A 27,505-nucleotide genomic window follows, 5' to 3' on the forward strand; every position below is an offset into this window, starting at 1 on the left:
CAGGGCACTTGTAGGACACAACAAGAGCCTGGGGATCTGGAAAGGCTGAAATGGTGGTTTGAGAAGGTTGGGGATGGAGAGTGCTTTCTAACATCTGATGGGAAATATTGAGTGCTCCAGAGCAGCGGGGAGGGAGGGGACTATAACGGAGCCTGATACTTGGGCTTCTAGTCCTACAGAAGAACACATCTGGAGGCAGTAGCAGCAAGACCACTGCTTGTCCCTTGCCTTCCTGCCTCCTTCCATGATGAATTGAGCTCTCTCCATGCAAGAGTGAACCCTAATGAGGCACTAAAGATGAAAGGAGGTGGCGCATAGGATTCTCTGGAGGCTGCTGCATTGAATGTGTGGCCAACTTGTATGACCAGTAACATCTGCTGTGGTAGGAGCTTCCAAAGGTGCTCAGAGCCTGAAGCTGGCCACAGTGAGTTGGGGAAGCCCACTTGGCTCATGCACATGGCCAATACCATCAGGGAGCCTTGATCGCCTCCAAACACTTGTGAAGTGCACAAGGGTCAGATCTGGAGTGTGATGAAGAGGTGGAGCTGGGTCAGCTTGCACCTTCAGGGAGGGTACTGCTTGACTTTGTGTGGTGTGAACCGGGTTTGTGACCAACCCACAATGGCCCCACACAGAGGGAATATGAGTGAACCTGTGCTCCTGCCCCACCTGGGTTGACTCTAAGAGGTGTTCTCTGGGCACCCTGTGCCAGCGCCTCAGCACCCTCACAGGGAAGAGCTTCTGCCTAAGAGCTCATCTCAGTCTCCCCTCTGGCAGGTTAAAGCCATTCCCCTTGTCCTGTCCCTACAGGCCCTTGTCCAAAGCTCCTCTCCAGCTTTCCTGCAGCCCCTTTAGGCACTGGAGCTGCTCTAAGGTCTCCCCTTTAAGGAGTCTTCTCCCGGCCGAACAACCCCAACAGTCTCCTGCTGGTCATGTCCCCTCCCCTGCCTGCAGCCAGCTCACACACCAGCACTCACACCCAGCACACACCAGTGCACACACTAGCACTCATGAGCTCATACCCAGCACACACCAGCAATCACAGCAGCGCACACAAGCACACACCAGCTCATACCCAGCACACACCAGCTATCACACCAGTGCACACAAGTACACACCAGCTCATACCCAGCACACACCAGCTCATACCCAGCACACACCAGCAATCACAGCAGTGCACACCAGCACACACCAGCTCATACCCAGCACACACCAGCTCATACCCAGCACACACCAGCAATCACACCAGTGGATTCAAGCACACACTAACTCATACCCAGCACACACCAGCAATCACAGCAGTGCACACCAGCACACACCAGCTCATACCCAGCACACACCAGCAATCACAGCAGTGCACACCAGCACACACCAGCTCATACCCAGCACACACCAGCAATCACATCAGTGCACACAAGCACACACCAGCTCATACCCAGCACACACCAGCAATCACACCAGTGCACACCAGCACACACCAGCTCACACCCAGCACACACCAGCAATCACACCAGTGCACTCAAGCACACGCTAACTCATACCCAGCACACACCAGCTCATACCCAGCACACACCAGCTCATACCCAGCACATACCAGCAATCACAGCAGTGCACACAAGCACACACCAGCTCATACCCAGCACACACCAGCAATCACACTAGTGCACACAAGCACACACTAACTCATACCCAGCACACACCAGCAATCACACTAGTGCACACAAGCACCCACCAGCTCATACCCAGCACACACCAGCTCATACCCAGCACACACCAGCTCACACCCAGCACACACCAGCAATCACAGCAGTGCACACAAGCACACACTAACTCATACCCAGCACACACCAGCTCATACCCAGCACACACCAGCAATCACATCAGTGCACTCAAGCACACACTAACTCATACCCAGCAATCACATCAGTGCACACAAGCACACACCAGCTCACACCCAGCACACACCAGCAATCACAGCAGCGCACACAAGCACACACTAACTCATACCCAGCACACACCAGCTCACACCCAGCACACACCAGCTCACACCCAGCACACACCAGCTCACACCCAGCACACACCAGCTCACACCCAGCACACACCAGCAATCACACCAGTGCACACAAGCACACACCAGCTCATACCCAGCACACACCAGCTCACACCCAGCACACACCAGCAATCACAGCAGCGCACTCCAGCTCACCCTCCTCCACCTCCCTCTCTCCCCGGCTCTAGGGATGCTCAGCCCGGGGTGCGCTGCCGGGCAGAGGCTCGGCCCGCCTGCGGCGGCCCCGGCGGGGCAGATTTGGACTGAACCCGCGGCTTTCTGCGGGTGATCGACAGCTCCGGGAGGAACCATCGCGGCGCGGGGGGAGCCGCCGCCCGCCCTCCGCCCGCCGCCCTCCTCCGCTCTGCCTCCGCTCTCCTCCGCACCCCTCCCCACCGCCGCCGCCGCCGCCCGCCGCCCAGCCGGCCGCAGCCCCCGCCGGCCGAGCGGCTCCCCGGGGCGGGGCGGGCGGCGCTGGGAGCTCCCCCGCGCGGCGGCGGCGGTGGCTCGGCCCGGCCGGCGGTGCGCTCCGTGCCCGCGGCCGTGCCCGCGCCGGCGGCGGCCCCAGCCCCAGCGAGGGGCTCGGTTCGGCTCCGCCGCTTCCCCCCCCCCCCCCCCCCCCGCCCCCTTCCCCACCGCCGCCTCCATGGAGCGCCGGCCGCGCCGCCTCTGATGCCCGGCCCGGCGCGCACCATGGGGCCGCTGTGGCTCTGCTGCCTGCCCCTCGCCCTGCTGCCGCTGCTCGCCGCCGTGGAAGGTAAGGAAAAAGGGGGGGGGGGAGAGGCAGGGGCCGCTGTGGGGCCGGGCGAGCCCCACTTCGTGTTTTTTCTCCCTTTTTTTAGGGGAGGGGGCGGCACTTTGTGTGTGCCCCCCCCCCCCGGTCCCCACCGCACCCCTCCAGCGCTGCAGGGAGGTGAAGTTTGGGAAGTGCTGCCGCCGCCGGAGCCCGGTGCCGAGCCAGGGGCCCCTTGTGTGTCGCCGCCGCCCCCCCCCCAGCGCCGTCCCCAGAGCCCCTCGGTCTCGTAGCCCGTCTCCCCGCCATCCCTTCGCTAGCGCGGGCATCCCCCCGCCGGCAGCTCGGCCGGTCCCCGGGAGCTCTGAGGGATGCCCGGGCTCCGCCGCTCCGTGCCCGCTGCGGGTAGAAAGCAGCTTTTGGGCGCAGCTCAGCAAGGCCGTGCCGGCATCCCCGAGCTCCCGGGCAGCTCCCTGCTGGCGGCGTGGCTTTCGCGGCTCCCCGCCGCCTTCCCCCGGTGCTCAGACAAAGCAACGGCAGGTGGGGAGCTCCACTGGGGAGGGTCCTGGGTGGGAGCCCGGTCGTGGGGTCCAGGAAAGGGGAGGTGTGGGGGGGACGGACTCGTCCTCCCGCTCCCAAGCCCACCCCGACCGAGCCTGCAGCCCGGGCAGCGCCGGGGAGCGGGGCTGGGCAGGGGTGAGGGCATCGTGTCCGGCCGGAACCCGGCTCATCCCGGAGCTAGCGCGGTCCACGGGTGGCTGCCCGCTGCGGGAGGTCCCTGTGGTCCCCCCGGTTCGTTGGCCCGGGGTGTGGAGGCGCCGGCCGGTGGGAGCCGCACGGGCGATGTTTGTCTGGAACATGGATGAGGCACCATTTATTAAGTTGGAGTTTTGGGAGATGACTCATAGGTTGGCCAGCTATACATCGTGATATTTACAATATGGGAGCTTGGCATAAATAGGACTATTTACGTTGCAGCGGAGAGCGCTAGCCAGCTATGCTATTCAAATGAGCCTGGTATGGTTTTAATTATGGTGGGGGGGAAGGGTTGGGGTGGTGAGCGTGTTTGTGGGAGCATACATGTCCACGTGGGACATCTGGCCTCATCGGCTGGTGTGGCTGACACTGACAATGGGGTTTGTGCCTGGCCAGCGGGGCCGAGCTGGCTGGGCTGTGCAGAGCCATTGGTGCTGACTACAGCAGGAGATGGAGCTGGCACCTTGTGCAGGGACAGGGTGACACCATCACCCCACCCTGCGCTTCCTGCACCCTGAGAGGAGCTGCCGGGCAGCGCTGTGGGTTGGTGACCCGCTCCTGGCACACTGGCCTGCTTGCGTGGAGGAGTGGGTGACTTTCCCACCATCATGGCAGTAGCAGCAGGGACTGGATGCAGGAGCACCTGGGCTCCTCCCAAGAGATGAGGAATATACATCTGGGGATGAGGGGCCGGCCAGCACTGGCGGGGGCTTTCATCCACCTGAGATGATCACCAGAAGGTGTGCTTCTCCACGGGTGGGGATGCTCCCAGGGAGATGGTCAATGGAGGACCAAGCCCTGTGCTTCCAGTGATTGTCCCCATCTGGGGCTGAATGCGTTGATACAGGCTCAGTGGGGTCCTCCCTTTGCCCCTGCTGTTGCCTCCTGTTGTATGGTATGTGTGTCATGGGGTTGCAGTGGTCGCTTGCAGTGCTGGTGCGGGCAACCACCTACCATGTCCCAGCCTTTCCCTACTTGCAAAGGATTCTGGAGAGCTGATACGGTAAAAGAGTGTGGGACGCTTCTCCCTAGGAACACCACTGCTCCTTCCTCCCCTTTGGGAGTTGCCTCTTCCTGGAGCTCCATGGCATGCTTGGATGCAGTGGCTGCCTGCATCTCCAGATGCCCTGGGCCCCGTTGGTGCAGGCAGACTTACCTGGCAGCCACTGGCCAAGGAGGTAAGGGCTGCACCCCACCACATCACCCTGGCCACAGGCACTTCCATGGTGGCAATGCTCCCCATGCTGTCATCACCAGATCCGGCAGATTCCCAAAGCCAAAATGGGGGCAAAAAAGGGGGAAAACCGCATCCTGGTTATTTGCCTGGGGATCCTGCCTCTTGCGTCCTGTTTTCAGCTCTGCTACGGAGCTTTTCTCTAATGCTGGTAATTTCACTTGTCTCCTCTGTGCCTCAGTTTTCCTAATTACAAGGCGTAAAATAATACCGGCATCTTTCCCAAGGGAGCCGCAAGGTTTTGTTAATGAACATGACAAAGTGCTTTGGGATCCGTGGTTGAAAGTGCAGCCTTTAGTCAGTGTGCCTGTGTGTGGGGTGTTTATTTATCTACATGCTTTATATTTCTCTGTATGCTATATATTCACTTGCATTTAACAAACCTTAATTAGAAACAAAGCCGATAGGGAAGGAAATATAAACAGGAATGTGCATGAAAATTGGAAGTTGATTACCGAGTGGCCGGCAGAATGCATGGCTTGGGCTCGGGAGGGAAGGCTCTTTGGTTAAAACCGGTGCTGTTAAAAGGGAATGTGAAAAGGACGTAAACCATAAATCAATATGGAAAACGGGGAGGCGGATGACAATGTACATAAAGCAGAGGTGAAGGACTGCGTGCAGTTGTTGCAAGGTAACGTATCGGCAGCTGAGAAAGTTCAGGCTTTTGAAAGGAAAAGTTCTTTTTTAGTGTGTTTTTAGAAACAACAAAAAAACCACCCCAAACTAAAACCAGAAAGTCAAGAACAAAGGAGCCCGGGCAGGGTCTGGAGCCCACACTGGTTGGTAATGGTGCCACTCTCACTCACGGCTCCTCTTTGTATTCCTGCTGGTGTATGCTGCACGTGTATCTGGAGTACTGATGCTTCCAAGGTGTTTTCGGGGTGCGCTGGGAAGGGCACTGAAGGTATTTTAAACCCAGCAGCCCGGCTGTAACTCGTGTGCGAGGCAGGAGCAAGCCCCCAGAGGTGCTCCTCACCCTGCTGGAGTCAACTTTCCATAAGCCCTGTGGCATTGGCAGGCTTCCCGAGGGCTGGAGGAGAGCCGAAACACGGGAAAGGAGGGACAAGGTGGCCCTAATATCTGTGAGGGTGCAGGTGCCCTGGGACGCAGCAGTGGGCTCTGATGGGCGAGGGAGCATCTCCTGGTGGGAATTGCGCTGGGAAACAGCATCCTGGCTAGTGCTGATCGTCCTTCTGTGCCCGGCAGTCGTGATCCTGAGCTCGGCCATGGGCTTGGGGACGGGTGCTGGGGCAGGACAATGTCCTCGCCTGCATCGGGTATCTCTGGGGCATGAATACGGGTGCCCCATCCGCTGAGCAAGCTGGAGACAGGACCTTTGTGTTTCTGCGTGGTTAATAATGTATTATAATGTGCACATATACATTTATTATACTGCATGCATGTCAATACTATGCAGTATACTGTATTTTATGTATTCTGTAACATACTTTAGTGTTAAAATGTGGTTACTTCTATTGTACACATGGTCAGGACTTGCTGCTGAGCACCTCCATAGCCTTCTTCAGGCCCAGGGCTGGAGCGACCACAGGGTTTGACTTGTGCCTTGTTGGGTCCAGGTTCATGGTCTCAGTGGAGAAAGACTTGAGCCATATCTTTGGGGTTGCAGGTCACACCAGGCAGCAACAGGGAGAACTCCTTTTAGAGACCAAATGAACTGGTGCCTGATTTGAACATCTGTGGAGCTGGCATTGCCACTCTGCTTTTCCCATGCTGAAGCAGTAGTTGCTCCCGTATCCCTGCTGTATTTCCAGCTTCTCTGGGTGATCAAAGCAGGAGGGAGATGCCAAGGGGACAGGGCTGTAGGGAACCATGGCTTGGAGGTGGTGTGACCACTGATGCTGTCTGCAGAGGGATCTGGGGATGTGAAGGGTGCCTTGGGGATGCTTCTAAGGGGCTTGGAGGCTGTTCCCCAAGGGTGGGAGCAGCGGTCCCCTTTGCAGGCGGGCTAAGGATCTGCTTGCACTAGTCCTTTGTGTACACATACCTGAGCTGGCTGCAAAGAGGGGTGGGCACCAGCGGGGCTGCGAAACCTGCTTGAGGAGCTGAGTAAATACTGAATGCTGCGATAGCTCCCAAGGCCTGAGTGCCTTTGTGTGACTTGAACTGGAGCTGTGTTAAACTGGAGCCTGAGCCGACCGCTCCGGTCCCAGCACCCTCACAGACCCTGCATCCTTGTGTCTGGGAGCGGGTATGGGGGTCCTGTTCCATAGAAAGGGCTTTATTTTACCAGGAAAGACCCATCCTGATTTGCAGTCCCTCCCAAACCTGGCTTCTGGCTTGCAGAGACATCAGAATGAAGTGCGGCTGCCTGTTGCATCGTGTGGGGATGGGGGTAGCAGGGAGATCCTCGGAGGCAAAAGTTCAGCCTTAGATAAGGGGGTAACCACAGGGCCTCCTGCGATAAGGTGCTGACGTGCAGCCAGGCAGGAGGGAGGGAGAGGCAGCGCCTGGGAGGGTTAGGAGCAGGCTCTGCCCTGGCTGGTACCCAGGGATGCAGGCAGCACAGGGAGCGAGTATCGCTGGGGATGCTGGAGGCTGGCAGGGACCCCTTGGGGGCCAGGAGGGAGCAGAGGTGCCCCACATGTGTGTTGCAGGGATGTATCAATACCAACTTCATACTGGTATCAGGTGTTTTAGGGATGTGTTGAATGAATGGATGGCACTTTGTGCCAGGGTGCAAGCATGGGGGTGGCTGTGCAGGGTGTGCTGGCTCTGCAAGCAAAGCAGGATGGGGGTGAGTAGCCCAGAACCCCCTGTGTGCTGGGCTGCACCCCCAGAGCGTGAGCAGCAGTCAAGGGAGGGGATCCTGCCCCTCTGCTGTGCTCTGGGGAGACCCCCCCCTGCAGCCCTGATCCAGCTCTGGGGCAGCAGCACAAGAGGGACGTGGAGCTGCTGGAGCCAGTCCAGAGGAGGCCATGGAGATGCTGAGAGGGCTGGAGCAGCTCTGCTCTGGAGCCAGGCTGAGAGAGCTGGGCTGGGGCAGCCTGGAGAAGAGAAGGCTCCTGAAGGGGAGACCTGAGAGCAGCTCCAGTGCCTGAAGGGGCTGCAGGAAACCTGGAGAGGGGCTTGGGACAAGGGATGTAGGGACAGGCCAAGGGGAATGGCTTTAACCTGCCAGAGGGGAGACTGAGATGAGCTCTTAGGCAGAAGCTCTTCCCTGGGAGGGTGCTGAGGCTCTGGCACAGGGTGCCCAGAGAAGCTGTGGCTGCCCCATCCCTGGCAGTGTTCAAGGGCAGGTTGGACACAGGGGCTTGGAGCAAGCTGCTCTAGTGGAAGGTGTCCCTGCCTGTGGCAGGGGTTGGAACTGAACGAGCTTTGAGGTCCCTTCCAACAGAAACCAGGCTGTTGGTGAAATGAAGGAGCGCTGTGCTGTCTGCCCTCTCTGAGTTTCCATGCTCAGGGATGAAGGCAGCAGCATTTGGTCCCCGCTACCCCTCTACCCTGAATTGTGGCACTGATTGCTAGACGTTAAGGGAGATAAAGGGGCTGGTGAGCTCCAAAAGTTGGTGGAGTTTTATCAGTCGGTCTAACAAATTAGGTTTTTAGCTCAGAGGCCGATCAGTGCATCCATAAAATGACCAGCACTTTTCTGTATGGCAGCATCATACTGTAAAACGACTGCAAAAATACTGCATGGTAACGCTTTGCAAGTAAGGCAAAATGAAGGAGGTCGCCAAAGGGAGAAGCTGAAATAGGGACGCACTTGCACGTGATGGAGGAAATGATATTAAAACTCAGAATAAATGGATGTGGCCATTTAACGTGTGAGGTTTGGTTGGGGTTTTTGTACATAAATCTTGGTGAAATGGCAAATGGAAGGAGGCCGCTGGAGGTAAAAAAGAGTTCTTCAGCTATTGGAAGCTGTATTAAAAGGAGAGAACAAGAGAGAAAATCAGAGCCTGTGGTGTAGTGAGTGTGAAACCAGCTCTGTCAGGCTGAGAGGAGTTCGGAAAATGACTTGGGAGGAGAAACTAATTATCCCCCCCCCCAAATTCCACTTCAACAAATGGGAACTGGGAAGGTAAACCCAACCAGCATGGAGCAAGTGGGGAGATGGGAACTGCTTCCGTGCACTTCCCCAGATGGCCATGGCCAAGGGCACTCCTGCCAAGGAGTTTTCCTCTCCAGGGCAGGGCTGAGAGATGGCCCTCAAGTGATGGCCGAAGTGAAAATAAACTGGTCCAATGAGTATTGGGATGAGCATCCTTTAAGAGGAGCTCCTTGGGTGATCCAGGAGACTCCAGCCCTGTAAGTTTAGAGGAAGGGCTCTCATGGATTAAAATCTGCTTAAAGAGGGGCAAACAAAGGAGTCAGTTTTCCCACTGGACGGGGGTCAGCGTGAGGTTTGTGCTGTGCGATGTACTTATAAATGCATGGGGAAGGGGTGGGAGCTCGGAGGCAAGAAAGTTTGCAGATTATACGGAATGATTCAGGATGGTAAAAACAACAGTTGTCTTTAAAATATTGGAAAAGGATCTCATGACACTGGATAACCGGGCTATAAAGTGGCAGATTAAATGTAGTCAGTGATGAATGGAAAGGGATTCACAGGAAAAAAATTACCCTAAACCCATGCATGCACAGTGGCGGTCTTTAAATTACTTATTAGCATTTTAAGAAAGAGATCTTAAAGTCATTGTGGATGGCTCTTTGAAAGCATCAACTGAGAACTGGGAAAGGCTGGGAAAGGAGGGCCAAGACACTTGTGCAGGAGAGGTACAGGGCTGGGGGGGGCTTCGGGGAAGATGCAGATTGTGGGGGACATGGAACTGCGAGGAAGAGGGTGATGGAGGGATGGCTGTTCATTCTTTTATCGTATTTTTACTTGCTTTTGAGTTCTGAAGTAGCAGGTTTAAAGCAAGGAACAGTGGAGAGTGGAGGCAGGAGTGCCTTGGGCAGGGTGAAGCCTACCCCTGTGTATCCCTGGCACCGGGTGCATCAGGAAGCCCTCGATGCTGGGCTGAAGAAAGCAGGGTGCTTTCTGTGCTTCCTCCCTGAGCATCCCCCTCGTGTGCTGCTCGTGGTGGGAGGGAAACCAGGAATCCCTTTGGCTCAGCCTCCTGTCACAGATGTGTCATTGGAGGGCTGTGCCGAAGGGAAAGGTGCCTTCTCCAGGTTCCAGTGCTGGATGGGGGCTTGATGGGGGGCCCTGTTCCCCCACAACTCCCAGCTTGGCTTTCCACAGCTTCTGAGGCAAAGTGCCGTGGGGTTCTGCATCGCTTCACGTGCTCACAGCCTTGGCTGTGATGATGGAAGCTCCGGGTGTGCGAATGCCTTCCAGCCCTCCGCAGGCTCCTGGTTTTAGCTCAGCAGGGTGGCTGGGCAAGGGTAAGGAACCCTGGAAGATGCCCGTTGGCGCTCCCCTTTGCCCTTTCTGCCTTTGGGAGAGTGAGAGCATCAGGGAGGGGAGCTCAGCACCGGGTTCGGGGGGTGGCGAGGGCGGCCGAGCGTGTGAACGTCCCCGTGGCGGAGGGGATGCTTCGTCGCGCCGGCTTGTGCTCAAAGGGCCAGACAAAGGGAACAATGGGCTTCAGGGACGGGCTCCTGGGCAGCCTGTGCTGGCTGCCGAGCCCCTGCCATGGGAGAGGAGGGGGAGGTGGTCGGGGGCTGCCTTCGAAGGGCTCTGCTCCCACCCGGGCTTAAGGGACACCGGGCTCAGACCGGACAAACTGTGTAGAGGTGATGGCTGTCGCATGTGGGGCAGCAAGCTGCCTGTAGCTGCCTTCTGTGGGGTGTGTGTGCCCAGCAGCAGGCTGAAATGAGTGCTGCTCCACGGGAAGTGTCACCCCAGCTCCCAAAAGCTCGTTCCTAAAGTGTGCGGGGCCGTGCCGGAGCCTGGTGAGCTCTGGTTGCGCATCCTCGGCATGGCTTGCAGGGGTCATCGTTGCAGGGTTGGTGCGGTGAAAAAGAGGGGGAGAGCAGAGGCAGGGAGGGTGGAACAGGGGCTGGACCCCCTGGACCCTGTATCCAGACCCTCTGTGAGCCTGAACAACTTCAGCAGATACAGGGATACAGGGGAGAGATGGCATCTCCATCCTCTGCAGCCCTGGTGTATAGGGGTTGTGGGAGGCTGTGGATGAGGAGCATCCCATGCACCATGGTGTGGCACTCCAGGTTCTTCCTATCCCAGAGCCTCTCAGGGCAAGGGAGGACTGATTAAGGCACTCTGACAAGGAGTTCTTGGATCGTTTTTGGTCTCCAGAAGATGTCCTGCTTTCCTGAGCCAGGAGGCCACTCATTCATGCAAGGTGGCCACTGGACCCAAGTGCTTTGGCTTGGCTTGCTCACTGGGACTAGAGGGCTGGGATGTGTCTGAGGACAACCTTGACAGGGGTGGGCTGTTAAGATGCATCCAGGTGTGTTTTGCTTTCACAGAATGACCTAAACAGAGGGCTTGGTCCTAGGACATGCCCAGGACCGTGGCTTTAACCCGTATCTACCACCTCTTCTGAGGATGTGTCTGAATAAGCTGTTTGTGGTCTTGAGTAAGAGACAGGGATGCTCTGGACTGACAAATCCACGTGCTGCTGGTTTAAGGCAAGGTATGGTGGAAAGTATTAGGGCTGGGACTGCTGAATGAGTTGGGTGCAGCTGCAAGGAGGTTGAAGAAGCCCCAGGTCCTTACAGGGGAGCCAGCCAGTGCACGCCACATGCTTGGGTGTGCGATGGGCTGGAGCACGTGAGGGGTCGCGTCTCGCCGCGCAGAGGTCGCAGTCGTGTTGCATGATTCGTTTGGCTTCTAAATCCCATTTCCAGGCCCCACAACTGCAACTCGGAAACCTTCACCGTGAGCCCCACGTCATAAATCTGTGCCTTTGGTTTCTCTTAAGCCGGTCTGGTGTCAGGGGACAAAGCGAGCAGGAGAAAGGGATGAACTGGGGGCAGCAGGAATGAAGTAAAGCGAGGGGTACGCGTATTTTGCCTGCAGAGAAGGGGCTGGCCAGGCTGCATGGAGTTAATTGCAGTGTGTCAGCGCTGTGGAAAGCATTTCCTGTGGATCTCTCCTGCAGGATTCCCACCACTTCCCGTTTGCTTGCAGAGTGCCCTTGCAGGTGAGGAGCGCTGGGTTGATGCGTGCATCCCCAGCCTATGTGTGCGCAAGCTGCACACCAAGAGCACCTGTGTGTTAAATGTGAGTGAGGATGTGGCTGCTTCTCTGCTCTGGTGCAGGAACAGGCACAGATCTGGGAGGGAGAGAAGGTGGTGATGGTGTGAAGATGCAGCGAGGGCTGGAGCAGCTCTGCTCTGGAGCCAGGCTGAGAGAGCTGGGCTGGGGCAGCCTGGAGAAGAGAAGGCTCCTGAAGGGGAGACCTGAGAGCAGCTCCAGTGCCTGAAGGGGCTGCAGGAAAGCTGGAGAGGGGCTTGGGACAAGAGATGTAGGGACAGGCCAAGGGGAATGGCTTTAACCTGCCCGAGGGGAGACTGAGATGAGCTCTTAGGCAGAAGCTCTTCCCTGTGAGGGTGCTGAGGCGCTGGCACAGGGTGCCCAGAGAAGCTGTGGCTGCCCCATCCCTGGCAGTGTTCAAGGTCAGGTTGGACACAGGGGCTTGGAGCAAGCTGCTCTAGTGGAAGGGGTCCCTGCCTGTGGCAGGGGTTGGAGCTGGATGAGCTTTAAGGTCCCTTCCAACCCAAACCATTCCATGATTTTGTGATTCTATGATAAGATTGTTTTCTTTCCCTATGGAGCAGAGTGTGGCTGCTGGTCCCTGCTGTGGGGAATGGCTGGTGTCAGGGTATTGCCTGATGCTGGAGTGTGTCAGGTGGTGGGATTCAGATCTTTGCCCCTTTGAGCTTGCTCCTGCCTGGCATGGGGTGCCTGTGATGCTGTGGCAGCAAAGGGGTGGATGGAGCAGCCCCACCAGGGACAGGTTAGGCAGATGCATTCCCTGGGCAGAGCCTGGAGCTGTCCTGTCCATGCCAAAACTGGGATAAAGGAGGGGACTATCCCTTAATTTCCCTGCCTTGCAGTGGGGAGGGATAATCCCCATGTAACAAGGACCCTCCTGCTCTTCCACCCTTGCTGTGTGTTAGCACTGCTCTGGAGGCTCAAAAAGAATAAAACCAGAGGCGTGGATGATGCTGCGTGGAGCTCCTTTGACAGCAGGCACAGCAGGGCAGTGAGCATTGGCATGGGCTGGAGCAGCACGTTGAGAGGAAGGGGTGCTAAGCACCTCCAGGACTTGTCCCCATTCATCTGCTCTACCTTAGGGCAACCTCAGAGACAGTCCTTGGGCAGATGCAGAGCAGTGGGGAGCAGGGCAGGCCCAGGGAAGGTGCTAATTAGGATGTTGGCAGCGCTGGTAGGGGTCGGTGTGTGGCTGGTAGGAGGTGTTGAGCAGCAGCACAGGGTCTGCCCTGTGTCTGAGGGGTTCAGCCTGGCTCAGGTGGGTGATGGAGCTGACCTGGGGTAGGTGGGTGCTGCTGGGAGCTCACCCTGGGTGATGGTGGGTGATGTGGCTTTGTCATGGGGGGCAGATCCTCTCTGAGCGTCGTCTGGTGATGGAGAGATGCCTGGTGGTGTGGCTGTGCTGCAGAGCCTGCGCTTCGTATACCTGGGTTTCTCCTCCTTTTGACTCTTCACCTTCCTTTCTCCAAGGCAAAATGGAGTGCAGAGAAGCTGCTAAGGATGGGGTCTGATGTTAAAGTCTGTGCCTTCAGATTGAATAGCTGCCATGGTTCTGCTGTGACAGGCACCTGTTCTGGCTCGAGAGCGACAGCTTTGGATACACACAGATCCCCTGGAAAGGCTGCATTTACTGGCAGCTGCTCCCATTTGTCGTCTGGTCTCTGATCCTGGCTTTGGATAAACCTTGCATCGCTCCAGGAGGTGGCTGATGCTCCCCCTTGGGTTGAGCAGTGGCTGGGAGGGTCTCCTGGCATCCGTTGGGCTATGGTGAGTCATGGGGCAGGCAGGAGGTACCAACACATGCAAGTAAGGCTTTGCTGTGGAGGGCATCCAGGCTGGTACCTGTGGGGCAGAACAAGTGGCTGTCCCCATCCTGGTGGGACATGGGGGACAAAGGGGCATGTCCCAGAAGCCGAGCAGCCCAATTCCTTCCTGGTGTTTGCTTTCACCCCTTAGCATTGCTGCAGGAGCTCGTCTTTGCTTATCGGTGGGGCTGGGGTGAAGTGCAGCTTCTCCAGGCTGGCTCTCGCGGTGCTGCTTTGCTGTTCCCATCCTCTACCATATGTCTCTGTGTAGGAAAAGGTGGGGCTGTGGGGAGGTGGGGGCTTGAATTTAGGACTGGAAAGCAAGGGATGTGGAGGGACATTGCCAGGGACTGCGGTAGGCTTGGGAGTGGCACGTTTGAGGACCAACAGGAGGGACTGATGGAGCCCATGTGTCCCCATGGCACAGCGAGGGCTGCCCCTGTGGCTTTGTGCTGGGGAACGTGCGGCAGGTCCCCCTCAAGGGTAAGTGCTTCCCTATAATTTGGGATGCCAAATACGTCTCGAGCTCCCTTGTGGGTGCTGAGCCCTTGAGAAGCCGACCCAGTGTTTCAGTGCGTGTTTGGGAGGTCCTTGGTGTGTGGGCTACGGAGGGAAAAGGGGAAAAGAGTGGATTCGGGAGGTCAGCCCTGGGTGTGTCGTCCAGCAGCCTTGAAGTGCTCAGTGGCCAGAGGGGTGGAGAAGGGCTCGGCCTGTGGGTCTCCCAGGGTGCTCATTGAGCCGTGGTGGCATTCCCACCCAGCTTGTTTCCATCAGGGTGCCCATCACCCTGCACGTGGCACATCAGGGACTACGGGTGCATGGGCTCAGGTGATGGCGTCCTAAAGCGCTGCAGGATCTCCTTCCCTTCAGCGACAGGAATGTGCTGTACGTTTGCACAGGGCTAAAATAAAACTGCTGGCAAAGTCCCATCCCACATAAAGAGCCCGGCTGTGCAGAGGGACGCATCCCTCTCTTGGCTGCTGTGGCTGGGGATGCTTCGTGCAGGGTTCCTGCGGTGGTGGTGTTTGATGCAGAAGAAGGGTTTGAAATCGGTGGTAGGCTCTTGGGCTCGATGTGCTCCAGAGCTTCAACTCTGAAAGGCCACCTCATATGGTCAGTGTTGGGAGCCCATATGGAATGGGTGTGTGTGGCTCTGGAGGGGATGATGTGTCACGCCAGGATGTATCATGACAGTGACAAGACACAGTGATGGATGAGTCAGCCGAGCCAACAGAAAGAACCAAACCCAAGCCTTGGTTCTGCTCCAATTCTGTGACAATAAAATGAAACAACCATGTTTAAAATGCCAGGAGAAATCCCATCCACCAGCAGTGCCAAGGAAGACCCCGCACATCCCATGTACTGTCCTCATTGATGCCTTGCGGCAGAGGGGTTCCTGCCCCAGATCCCTCACTCTTTTCCCCTTTCCAGCTAACCTGAGGGTCTGGAAGTGGGGGCTTTGCTCTGGGCTTGGTGTGACTCTGTGCCAAGCCTGGGCTCCTCCAGTTTCTCTCCCTCCAAATCAAATTGGAGCACCCTGGGAGTGCTTTGTCCCAGCACAGTGGCTCCTGGGTCAGCATCTGCTTGAGCCAGGGGAAGGTGTTTGGATATCCTCTGCCTAGAGGCTGGCCCCCTGGGAAGGGGGGACCTTGTCTGTGCTGGGGACCATGGTTTCTGCTCCAGTCCGGTGTGGAGAGCAGGGACAAACCCCTTGGATCATCTCAGTTTAGTGCACTTGGCTCAAGATCCAGTGTTTTAACTGCTCAGCAAATGTTGCTGTGGGGTTCACCCAGTGTCTTAGGAGAGTGGCTGAGGCTCTGTGTTGACCCTGGGACTGCTTCTAGGAGAGAAGGATGCTGAAGCCCACTGCTAACAGCACATTTTCACAAGGCAGTTGCCTCTCCTGCATCCAGCTTCTGGGTGGTTATCCCTTGCCCTCCTCTGGACTGCATCAGGGATAAATACTCAATGGAGATCAGCGCTGAGTTGCTTTTATTTGGGTCTCTTAAAGCAGCAAAGCCTGTTGGAGGTGCAAGCGGGGATGGCCTGTGGTGAGGCTCACTGGCCTTTAATGCTTAGCATACTTTTGCTGCCTGCGTTTGCAGGGCTCTGGCAGGGATGAGACTTGCTGGTCTCCATGGTTTTATGTGCCATGGGACCGTGCCAACAGTTTAATCACAGCTGAACCCTCATAGAGCAGCATAAAAAATGTTGTAGTTGGGATTAGGTTACCCATCCTTCCTATAAAAGACTCTATAAACAGTCCATCAGGCCCAGGCATTCCTCTGTTGGCTGTGAGGTCTTTTGCTCTTAATGGGTCTGGCATTTGCTTTGACTAAGTCTTTTCTTTGGGTAGGGGGAGGCCCTGCTTTAGAGGAACCCCCAGAGGATGGCTTTCCTGCTTGCACTGGTGGGGGGGACCCAGTGTCTGGCTTGGCAGAGGCGGTGTTGGATGTCAGAGGATCTGGCTGGGGAGGCAGGGGGTAAGAGGCAGCGTGACAAGCCCAGAAAGCACTGACAACAGCAGCTGCTCCCTCCCAATTGCTGAGGGCTGTTCCTGGATGGATTTGCTACTTGCTGGCGTGCTGGAGAGGTTTCCTGAGCCTCAGGACAGGCAAGGACCTGGGAGTCCTGCAGCTCCCTGTCTTGTCTGTGCTGTGGTGTGAGCAAGTTCCTAAAAGCTGTTGAAAAATCCTATAGCTTGGGCTGGGCATCGAGTGGTCTCTTTCTACCCACCTTTACCTTCACATGCAGAAGAGCTCCTGGTTTGATCCCAACTGTGAGGCTTTTCTTGGGGTACTCCAAGTTTTGTTGTTCACCCTTTGGGGGGTCTCGTGGCAGGGGATGGATGGATGGATGGATGGATGGATGGATGGGTGGGTGGGTGGATGGATGGATGGATGGATGGATGGATGTGGGTGGTGATGAGCGTGTTCCTTGTCCTGGCTGGTGCCTCCTTGAGGCAGGTCTGCGCACACCTCCGTTGTGTTTTGGGGCAGCTCCTCTATGGAACATTGTAGGTGCTCCTGCATGGGACGATCATCTGTCTCCTGGAAACCTTAAACCCACTGTTCTGCTGCTCTGGAGGAGAAAGAAGAGTAAAGCTGGCGTTTGTTTGCCCACCCAGACTTAGCCCTAATCCTGCTGGCTCCCAAGGAGCGGGAATGGCAGTCCTATTGATGACCCTTGAGGCAGTCCTGTTGCTTCATGCACAGTGAGCATCTGCCGGGTGGGAGCAGCATCTGTGCTGCAGTGCCAGGGCACCCACCCCATCACTGCCACCGTGTCACTGGGACCATCTGGAGTTCTTCCTGGCTGGTGCCACACCAGCTCGAGAGGGGTTTCCTGGGGGAGGCCAGGCTTTCCGGTGCTTTTCCCAACAAACTTTAATTTACTGGAAGGACTGTTGCCCCTCCCACCCCCCAATACGAGTATGATTTGGTCAATTTAATCACCAGCACAAAAGGGGGGTTTCTAATATAAGCTCTTAGCAAGACCCCCTCCCTTAGCATCCTGCAGAGGGCAATTTGGTCCACCTGCCTGGAGTGGCTGTTTTAGATCATCTGCCTTGTCCTCAGAGGCCCTTTTCTCTCTGCTGCTCCTATCTGTAGAAAATTAACAACTGCATTAAAGTGGGAGCACTGTTTTTACATATGGTGAATGCCAAGGGAGATGAATCCCATATCTTTTACTGGAGGATGCTCTGCGAACCTGGAAGAGCATAAGATAACATCAGCTTCCTTCATCCCTCTCCATCACTGTAAGGCAGAAATGAAACTGGGGCTGGTTCCTGCAGAGCCTATTGAGACCCAGCGCTGGGAACTGTTACTTGGAACCCGCCAGCTCATCAGCTCTTAATCCCTTTGTCATGTTTCGGGCGACAGGGAGTTGCACGTCCCAGCAGCCACTGAGCTGTGGCTGGCAGGGCTGGCTCTGCTCCTCGTGCTGCCGTCACGCCTCCTGCTTCCAGTAGGCAGAAAGCCTCCTGCCTTGTACACGGTTACTCTCACCAATCAAACTTGTAATCTCAGTGAAGAATGAAATCAGATTTGTTTGACAAGACCTGTTTCCTGTCGAAGTATGTTGACTGCTGCTAATTATACTCCTGTTCTTTAATTCTTTATGATTTGAATTACATCAGCGTTTTCATTATTCTCCCAGAAGTGATTTCAGGCTTAGCAAGACCTTGGATGCCTACTGTTGCATCACTCTGTCATCCTAGGGCACCTACTGAACGTGATCCTCCTTCTGCACTGAGGCGCTTCTGCATTGGTGTCTGCAAGGACTTCCCAGCTTTCTTCTTCTCCCAGACATCCCCTCATGGCCTCTTGCCTGCCAATTCCTGAAGTCTTTTGAGTCTGTCACTGTGAAATGTGTTTGATTTTCTTAGTTCTCCCTTTCCCCATTGCCATAAGTTTAACCCCATTTGGCTACTGAGCCCTACACAGCAGCTCACCCACTCCGCTCAATGAGATGGGGGAGAGAACTGGAAGAGAAGAACTAAGAAACTCATGGGTTGAGGTAAAGCAAAGCAAAATAAGGAATTAATCCACTGGTTCCCATTGCAGGCAGGTGTTCAGCCATCTCCAGAGCAGGCTCTATCATGTGTAATGTTGACTTGGGAAAACAAGCACCATCACTCCCAATATCCCCCCCACGCACACACCTCTTTCTTCTTCCCATAACTTTATGCTGAGCATGACATCCTATGGTCTGGAATCCCTCTTGGGTCAGTTGGGGTCAGCTGTCCTGGCTGTGTCTCCTCCCAGCTTCTAGTGCACCCCTGCTCAGCAGTAACAGAACCATCCCTCTATCATCAACACAAATCATGGTGCTGGAAAGAGCTGCATGGGTTTGCTCCACTGCCCAAGGTATTCATGCAGACGTTGGCCAGTATTGGAGCTGTGAAGCTTTCTTGTGGTTTTCTTCCAGTTGATGTTCATTGCTAGCCCCAGAATTTGATTTTTCAACCTATTGTGGAGGTGTCATGTGGGAATTTCTTGTCTTCATGGTTCCTTGGGCTTGTTTATGAAAGTGCCATAACTGAAAAACCCAGAAATGAAGATAAATGATGGCAGCGGCTTCTCTCACCTCAATGAGGCCATTGTACCTGTGGGAAAGAGAGGAGCTGTTTGGTCACCGTGTGGTCCTGACACATCTGTTCCAGCCGTGGACAAAGTCTTGGCTCTTTGCTGGCTGCTTGCAAACAGCGTGTGTGATGTTTAAGAGAATTACAGCCAGACGGTCCCTGGGTCATTAGTTATGTATGAGCTAAGGAATCCTGTGTTAGGAGTGGGAGGAAGCAGCCCCGTCCTCCTGGGGGCTATGGAAATAACATCCTACTTTTCTAATACAGACACAGGCCGGCCGTGGCCGTCCTTCACAAGCAGTTGTGAAGACCAGCAGAGAGGGAAGCTGTGAGCGCAAGCAGGGCAGATGATTACCAGATTAATCAGCCTGCAAGTGATGCAGTGCTGAGGCAGGGCTCAGAAAGGTGGCAACGTCTCCATTCCTGGGCAATTGTCAATGCTTTTTTTCTCTGTTTCTGTTAATTTTGCCCTTTTTATTTAACATTTTGACTAGATGCTTAAAAGAACTCCACCGCCATAACTTTTTGTTTCCTTCAGCTATGCCAAACGTGGCTTTTCCATAGTTTTCCCTTCTTACCTTGCTTCACTTCATGCCACTCACAATAAAATATGTGTTGCCTGCTCATTCTCCTACCATTTCTCATGCATTGCCATTGTATGTGCAGTTGTCACAAGCACTTTTCTACTCTGAGCTTAGTTTTGGTTGAAGCAGTTGTCTTCCTAGATGGTCAAAGTGTGGCCTGTGAAAGTTCTATGAGTCACAGAATCATGGGATGGTTTGGGGTGGGATGGATCTCTGAAATCATCTAGTCCGAAACCCCTCTGCTTTTCATTTTACTTTTTGCTCCTGTTTCCTGTTTGACTCTGCCTGTGAATTTTATGAGATTTGAGAAATGAATGCGTTTGGAACAATGGGCAAAGCCATTTGAGGTTTGGGCTGTCCTCCCTTTGGTCTACATGGGCTGTGATTATCAGTGCCGTGGCAATTACATGCTTCCAATCCAGTGATGTAGCCCTCTTTCTTTGTCATTAGGAGGTTTGAAATTGTAGACCCTCAGGGTCTTTATTGCACTTTGTGCATTAAAATTATGCAACAAGCCTGTCCTCACCAATCCCAGGGTATGACAGAGTGTAACAATGACAGATATTGACAGGTACAAGGCACTACTGCTTCCAGGCAGGGCAGGAAGCAGAAATCTGTTAGGTTGTTGGCTGTGTCCATCACATGTTGACTTTCCATCACATGTTGTTGCACCATTTCGTGTCCTGAGCATGTTTCTGATTTATATTGGCGTATGGGTGGCTTAGCTGAACTAATGTGAACTGAGATGTCTTCTCCAGCTTTCTCTTTGGCTTAACTGCTCTGTGATGAGTTTACAGTGTAGGCTGGTCCTGGTCCCAGCTCTGACGGCTCGATGTACCAATGATGGCTTGGTTGGATCATGTCCTTTCTATGGAAGCCAGGAGGTGACAGCAGAGTCCGCTGTGGCAGATCAGCTCAGGCATGCTGGTCACCCTGCACTCACCTCTCCCTGGCTCTCACTATTGTCTTCCTCAGGAGCCTTGGCCAGATTTCCTGCTGAAATGGGAAAGGGAGTCCAAGACTCTCTCTGCCCCAGGTTAAGCAGTGTCAGATGAGTTGAACAGGGTGTTTTAGGACTGAAAAACACTGCTAATGGCTGGGTTTAAAAGGATGTGCAATGACAACAGCCTTTATAAGCAGGAGATATGCCCTGCTTTGGTGCTCTGGGACTCCGATGCTCTGGCAAAACCAGTTTTCACCTTGAGAAGGTGGCTCCTGGTAGAGATTTGCTGGTTTCTCTGTTGGGTTTGGGCTGTGCAGGTTAAACTGACTCAATGCATTGCTGCTGGTTAAGGAAGAAGAGTCCTTTTTGCCCGAGGAAGTGGTGAATGCTCCATCCTGGGCAGTTCAAGGCCAGGTTGGACAGGGCTTGGAGCAACCTGCTCTAGTGGAAGGTGCCCTTGCTCATTGCAGGGGGATTAGACTAGATGAGCTTTGGAGGTCTCTCCCAACTCAAACCATTCCATGATTCTGTGAAGGGAAAAAACTTATCTAAGAGGCACCAAAAGTCCCACTGTTGTGTTTGACACTCACCCAGCCCCTCTGCTGTGGAAACCCGCTGGCCCTCAGCAGTGTCACCTCCTTGGCTGGCACAGCTCCATCCTGTCCCACACCTCTCCCATCCATCCTGAGCTCCTTGGTGCAGGGCTTTGCTCCTTGCGGATTCCCTCTGGGCATCAGTCCTGGCCTGGGGACATCACAGCATGGGGACAAGTGGTTGTGTGGAGCACACATGCCTGGGCTCGATGCTGCCCTGGTGTGATAATGTTATCACTTGCTTGGAGCAGGGCAGCTTTAAGGTTCTACCAAGTTCTCCAAATCCACGTCCTGTGAGTCAGAACTGCATAGAGTTAATTATCCTCTGTGAGAGGAGTGAACAGAGGCTCAGCCAGTGGGCTTTATTAATCCATAAATCCGGGCAGTGTGAGCGGAGGGATGGGGCCAGCAGCCCTCTGCATCCTGCCGGCGCCTCGGCTCTCCAGGCAGAATAAATCAGAAGACACGGAGGAGGATGCTGCATCCTCCATGGACAGGAGATGCACCTCCTATGAATCGAGGGGGTATTTCTAACCTCGAGGAGGAGATGTTTTCCATTGCCTAGGGTGCGATGAGGTGCAGACATGCTCCTGGCAGGGCTGGGACCGGCTGGTCCCCCCCCCTTCACTAACCACTGGGATACTGGGTTTTTGGGGACTTGCCTTGTGCATTTGGGGTGGGCAGCTCGGTGGGCACCCGGTGTTCTTGGTGAGCAGCCAGGTAATGTTATGGCAAGAGGGGCTCACTGAAGTCAGCAGAGCAGGGAAGGGTTTCCAGCTGGATGAAAAGAGCCCTGGTGCCCTGCAAGGCTGCCTGTGGTAGGAGCCCATCTCCCATGGGACTGTTGTTCCTGCTGCACCAGCCATGATGCTCTGTGGATGGTGACTGGCATCAGACATGGTTCTGTACCTGCTGGGATCCAATGAGCTGGATGTGCTCCAGCTTCCAGGTTCGGAGGAGCGATGCTGCTGCTGAGCCCTGAGCTGTGCTCACCCTCTGCTTGTAAGCAGCCTGCCAGGGGACAGGTAGCCAGAGGGTCACATCTGGACTTCGGCTGCATCACAGCCTCTGGCTCTCCATGGCACTTGTCGCTCATCCATCTTTCCAGGCGTGTTGTGCTCCCAGGTGCTCTGGAGGAGACACGATGGCCGTGTATGCAGCTATGTGTGCAAGCCTGGGCTTGAGGACATCTGTGTGGCCACCCTCAGCTCAGGCTACCCTTGTTGCCTGCCAGAAATTCCCTGTCTATCCCACATCCCAGCTGCTCCAGCAGTGCTGGCAGCGGTGCAGGGTGCTTGTGGTTCCCCATGGCTCAGACCAGGGTCCCTTCCTGAGCAGGACGTGGGACTTGAGCCCTTCAGAGATCCCTTCCATCACGCTTGTGGGATTCGAGGATGATCAGGAGTGCAGCAGCAAGGGGAGGATGAACTTGCTGCTCCCTCACGTGTTTTCCTCCTGCAGACATTGATTTATAAAGGCTGCTTCATGCTGAGTAGGGAATTTGGGGGTTGGTGCGTTCCCTGCATAAGACTTTTCGCCTGGTTTCCCATGTGAAGGCTGAGGGGGTTGTCAGGTAATGCCTCTGCCTCCCTGTACATTGAATTTTGGAAGTGTGATGCTTTTATGAGGCTTGGACAGCACTTGCTAAACCCTGCAAAGCTGGGGGTGTTTCTCTGCATATCCCTCGGTGCTCAGAGGATGCAGGGCTGCTCTCTCCTTGGCTGGTTGGTTTTGCATGTGGGGAGGGAGCAGGAATGTGTCTGTCCTTCCCTGCCTCCTGTAGGACACTCCTGATGCTTGTGTCTGAGGTGGCTGGGGGTGGCACCTGCAGCACAGAGGGACGCAGAAGGGATGCAGCGGGATGCAGCGCCTGTCCAGCATCCACACTGATACCTCTGATGCTTTATCCTCAAAGCTTGCTCAGGGGGTGTCCCCCTTGCTGTGCCTCCTTGACAAAGTGCCAATGCAGCATGGGGAGTGTGGGGCCGACCTGACTGGGTTTTTTTTTGCTCTGGAGAGCTCTCGACACTGGATTTGCCCTTCCCGATGCTCTCTGTGTTGTCTTATATCCTGGCTGCTCAGGTGGTGCCCCAGGCATCTCTCTGGTTTGACTCCTGCAGTATCTGTAGAGCCATTGTAGCCTCCCTGTAGGCAGCAACCGTGTGTTTTCAGTACCCTGCTGCTCTGGGAAGGGTTTGCTGAGCAGCTGGAAATGTCTGCATGGCTTTGCAGTGGGTCCACGGGGCATTCCCAGGATCAGCGAGGCCAAGCCCAGGCTGCCCTCTTCTTGTGGTGGGGATGGGGTTGGACTGAGATGCCTGAGCTTCTTTCCACCAGCCCTGTGAGATGCTGCAGAATCATTCCCCATCCTCAGATTGCTCTTGGTGCACAGCAAAAAGCATTGGGCGAGGCGTGTTACTGGTGTTGGGGCTGTCCTCACCCCAGGAGTCTTTAGGGGCTCTCCTGACCCTATGAAAGAGAATGAATGAGAGAAAATAGTTGTCTTGAGGATGCTGCTGCTGTTTGTTAGGAAACAACTGCAGAGTTGCTAACGTGGCCCCACCATTGCGCATCCCATGCATCCTTCGCTCCTGGATGGGGCCCGGTGTCAGGATGCTGCCAGCAAAGGGGCTGAGGCCGGTCCATGGCTCTCGGCATTCCCTGGCCACTGCTGCTCTCCAGCTCAGAGCTGCAGCTTCTCATCCCTCCTGGCTCTGCCCTTGTTTTATCCCAGTGCATTGGGGCATCTGTTTTGCTGCTTGACTTCACACTTGAGCGTCCCCATGGACTCGCATTTCCACCGCTCCGGTTGCGTTTGCTTTTGGTGCATTTAAACTTTTTCCTCTCCTTTCTGTTTCCTGGCAGTGGAGTTTCTTTCATTGATACCTCCTTTCGCAACTTGTCTGCATCGTGTAACTGCTGATTTTGTGCTGCCAACTTCCCCCGGCTTTAATTTATACAATATGTTTATTTTTACTGCAGTTTTTTCTTTTATTCAAAGCCAAGATAATTTTAAGCTAAAGACGCCTTCTTTTCTGCTTTCAGATTTATGAGATTTTGGCAAAGCCTTCTTAAGCTGTAATTACTCTTCATTGTTTTTGTTTACATTTCCACCCTAATCAATTTTTGCTAATAATCCCTTTCAACTTTGGAAATTGCCTCTTTTTCCACCTCTGGCTGTGTTTCTTTTTGGAGGGTGCAAAAATCTCTTCCCACATTCATGTAACCAGATTAGGGTTGCCTGTACCTACGCAACCGCTTGTGCCTGGTTCATTGATGTGCACCTCTTCAGCCCGCAAAACAAGCTTTGCTCTGCTTTTACCCACACTGGGTTTACTCGTTTTGTGATGGGAATTCATCCCCATGACCATTGGGGTCTCCAGGACCCCATCCCAGTGACAACTTGGACCCCAGCGTGTGCTCTCCATCGGTTGCGTGAGCAGCAGAGCAGTTTCATAAGTTGCTGCCACCTTCCTTGTTGCTCCGGTTGCTGCTGGTCTGCAGACATGCAGATATGTCCCAGCATGGACTGTGATCACTCAGCTCCTCAGTGTAGCCCTTGTGGGTGATGGCAGCTCTGCTTGTGGTCCCACAGCCCATGTCTTAGCTGCTTAGGGGGATGCTCTTTCCTGATGGAGGGCAGCTGTCTGGCTCATGCTTGATGGGCAGTGCTACGATGGATGGAGGGCTTGAAGGCCAGGTTGAATGGGGCTTGGAGCAACCTGCTCTAGTGGAAGGAGGGGTTGGAACTGGATGAGCTTTAAGGTACCTTTTAACCCAAACCATTCCATGAGTCTATGAGGGAGCACATCCCTTGCCCGGGTAGGGCTGCCAGCAAGCAGGAGCCTTGAAGCATCCACCGGTGGACCATCCCCTTGGTTCAGCCTGCTGCCTGCTGAGGTTTTATGAGCGTGTAATGAGTTACTTGGGCATGAAAGAGGAAGCCTTCTCCGTGGAGAGCTGTTGAGGATGGGGTTTTCCCAATGCAGGAAACATTTACAGCTTTCTAAAAATACCCAGCGCCAGCAGTGCCGGCTCCTCTGTGGCTTTATCTGTGGCAGGGGGCCCGGAGGGAAGGCAGGGTTTGTGTTCTGTGTCTGTGAGCAAAGCCCCAGAGATAACAAGGGGATGATGGTGAAGAGATGCTCTGGCCTTGGGAGGGGCTAGAAGGAAGACAAGCTCCTCGTAGGGGTTTTGGGATTTCCTGTGTGTGTCCCAGGGAGAGGCTTCTTGTGGCTGGGAGCCTGATCCAGGGCACAGGGCATCCCTCTGCAGCTTGGCTGGCCTTGTGGCTCCTCCTGAGCCATTCCTGCTTGCTGCCAGCCAGCAGCATGTTTGCATGTGAGAACAGTGGCAAACAGGAATGACAGAGCCAGGGCTGCGTGCTGGAGAGCATCCTCACCCGGCTCCCTGTGCTCGGTGGCGGAGGCTGTTGAAAGGGGATCTGGGGCTCTGCACGGCAGCACCAGCACTGCTGGATGTGTGGAAGCATCCACAGCAGCAGGTTTTGGGTGCTGGAGTGCGTGCAGCCCAAGTTCTGACCTGAATTGCTGGTTGGAGCCAGGCATGTTCAGAACAACTGGGGAGCTGCAGTAGGGGCTGGCCCAGGCTGGAGGGGGGGTACACAGTGAGCCCCTTCAGCCCTAGGCAGCAGCTTTGAGCATCCCTCTGCTCTGGGATGCTTTACGGAGACCCAGCCAGGTTAATCTGCCAGGCTTGCTTGGTTGCACCAGGGGCTGGTCCTGCTCTTTAAGTCCCCTTTGCTGGATGCTGGTGCTGCCTCCCCTTGCCCACACCATGCTGGTGGCTCTGTGTGGACCTGCCTTTATAAGCTGGGCACGGGGCTGTGTGGCACAGCTGAGCATCACCGTGTGATGGTGGGGCTTCGGCTGCGTTTGGAGGTAATATCTTTCCCCTGTAAATGTTATTACCCCATATATGTTCAGGCAGGAGGGGGGGTTCACCATCTGTGTTTTCCAATAAAAGCAAATTAAAATTGAAGCCCATTAGGGATAGCTCAATTGGGATGCTGAGCAGGGCTCTGGAGCCTGCTGGGAACAAGTTGCTTGCAGCCCATGCCACCATGCAGGGTGACAAAACCTCATTTAGTGCCAGCAGTGCTGGGAGGTGAGACAGGGGCTTGCTGCACACACTGGCTCTGCTCTGGGCACGGGTGGCCCAAGGGGAAGGGCAGGCAGAGCTGCCCAAAATCCAGCTGTGTGTCATTCCTGCTGCTACCCTCAGTGCTCATTGCATTGGGTAACGGGCAGAGGTTAGTAGGGTAAAGGGATGAATATGGGGCATGTGCTCCGGCACCCAGTAATGCTCTGCAGCCTCCGGGCTTCCTGCTGCATCCCAAATCTCCTGAGGTCACCTCGGCCCTGTGCTCAGGGATGCAGAGGAGTTGGTCTGCGGGCACAGCGTGCTGTGAATGGAACACAGGAGAGTGGGTCTGGGGTATCGAGGGAGATGAGGTGCCCTGCACCTGGGATTCCCTCCCGCATGGTGTCTTGCAAGGATGGGGCCGGTGCCACTGCAGGGATGGAGTCATTAGCGCTGACAGTAGCAATGGCTGTTAAACGCCTGCATCTGTGTCTTCTCTGTGTGGCTACCGCGTTCCCGGCAGCAGCAGGAGGGCCCCTGCTCGCTGGCATTTAGCATCTGCATTGTGTCTTCCAGCAGCCTGCCCTTGCCTGAACCCGGACCACCTACAAGCCCCGGCTCCTTTTGGGACAGATGCTACCAGCAAGGACTGTGGGTCCCTGGTGCTGCTGGAGCAGCTTTCAGGGGTCTCTGGTGGGGTTATTGTGTTTCTTCTGACCTCTGGGGCGGAGGGTGTCAGGAAACTGGGGGCAGAAAGGATGCATCTGCTGTGATATGTGGCAATGTGGCAGCCGGATGGAGCATGGTCATTCCCTGCATCCAGCTGAGCTGCTCCTTCAGCAGAGACCTTCTCAGAGCCAGAGCTGGGCCGTAGGGGCAGCTGAGAGGGGCAATTCCTCGCTCTTGGAGCTTAGCAAGCAGGATGCTGCTCTCTGCGGAGTGCTCAGCCCCAGCTCCTGGCTCACGCACTGGTTTGCTGCATGCCCCATGGCCAGGGGCAGCTCTGCTCCAAACCCTGCTTTCTGTATTTCTCAGTCTAGCAAGGGCCTCAGTGGTTCCCCCCTCTGCACAGCAGCATGAGCCCTGGGTTTGCTCCCCTGAGGACAGTGATGTGGGTGGTCAGACAAGGTGTGGGGGATCAGGGGAAGTGAAGGGAAGGATGTAGGTGGGAATGGGGAAAGCAGAGTCCAGCTCATGGCAGCATCCACCAGCAAGGTGGGGAAAAGCATGGGGAGGTTCCAGTGGGGCTGCTGTGCTAAGGGCAGGAGATGTCCCTTTGTTTGACACCGGTTCTGTCTGGGTGTCACAGGCAGCTGAGCATCACCCAGTCAATGGGTGAAGGTGTCCCAGCATCATCCCTCAATCCCCCGCTGGCTCTGTGAGTCTCAGGGCTGTCAGGCAGGTTTGGGGAGTGATGTTCTGATGAGATAAGGGGCCAGGAAGGCTCTGTGTCTCCACAGAAGTGGTG

At 55.3% G+C, this 27,505-nt stretch overlaps 1 protein-coding gene across 4 annotated transcripts in view; it reads left to right on the forward strand.

Moving 5' to 3' along the window:
- Positions 1-2,648: 2,648 nt before the first annotated feature.
- Positions 2,649-27,505, forward strand: part of EPHB2 (EPH receptor B2) — a 98,468-nt gene continuing 73,611 nt past the window's right edge. For 3 of the 4 annotated variants that reach the window (XM_062626338.1, XM_062626336.1, XM_062626339.1), the window contains exon 1: positions 2,661-2,807. In XM_062626338.1, the coding sequence (XP_062482322.1) occupies positions 2,723-2,807 (85 nt within the window). In that variant the 5' untranslated portion in view covers positions 2,661-2,722. Of the gene's footprint in view, positions 2,808-27,505 lie in introns of all 4 variants that reach the window. The other variant, XM_062626340.1, reaches the window with a different exon arrangement.

Source organism: Pezoporus occidentalis, unplaced genomic scaffold (assembly GCF_034315485.1).
Source record: "Pezoporus occidentalis ecotype Australia unplaced genomic scaffold, CSIRO_AGI_Poc_V1 ctg290, whole genome shotgun sequence".
NCBI classification, from domain to species: Eukaryota; Metazoa; Chordata; class Aves; order Psittaciformes; family Psittacidae; genus Pezoporus; species Pezoporus occidentalis.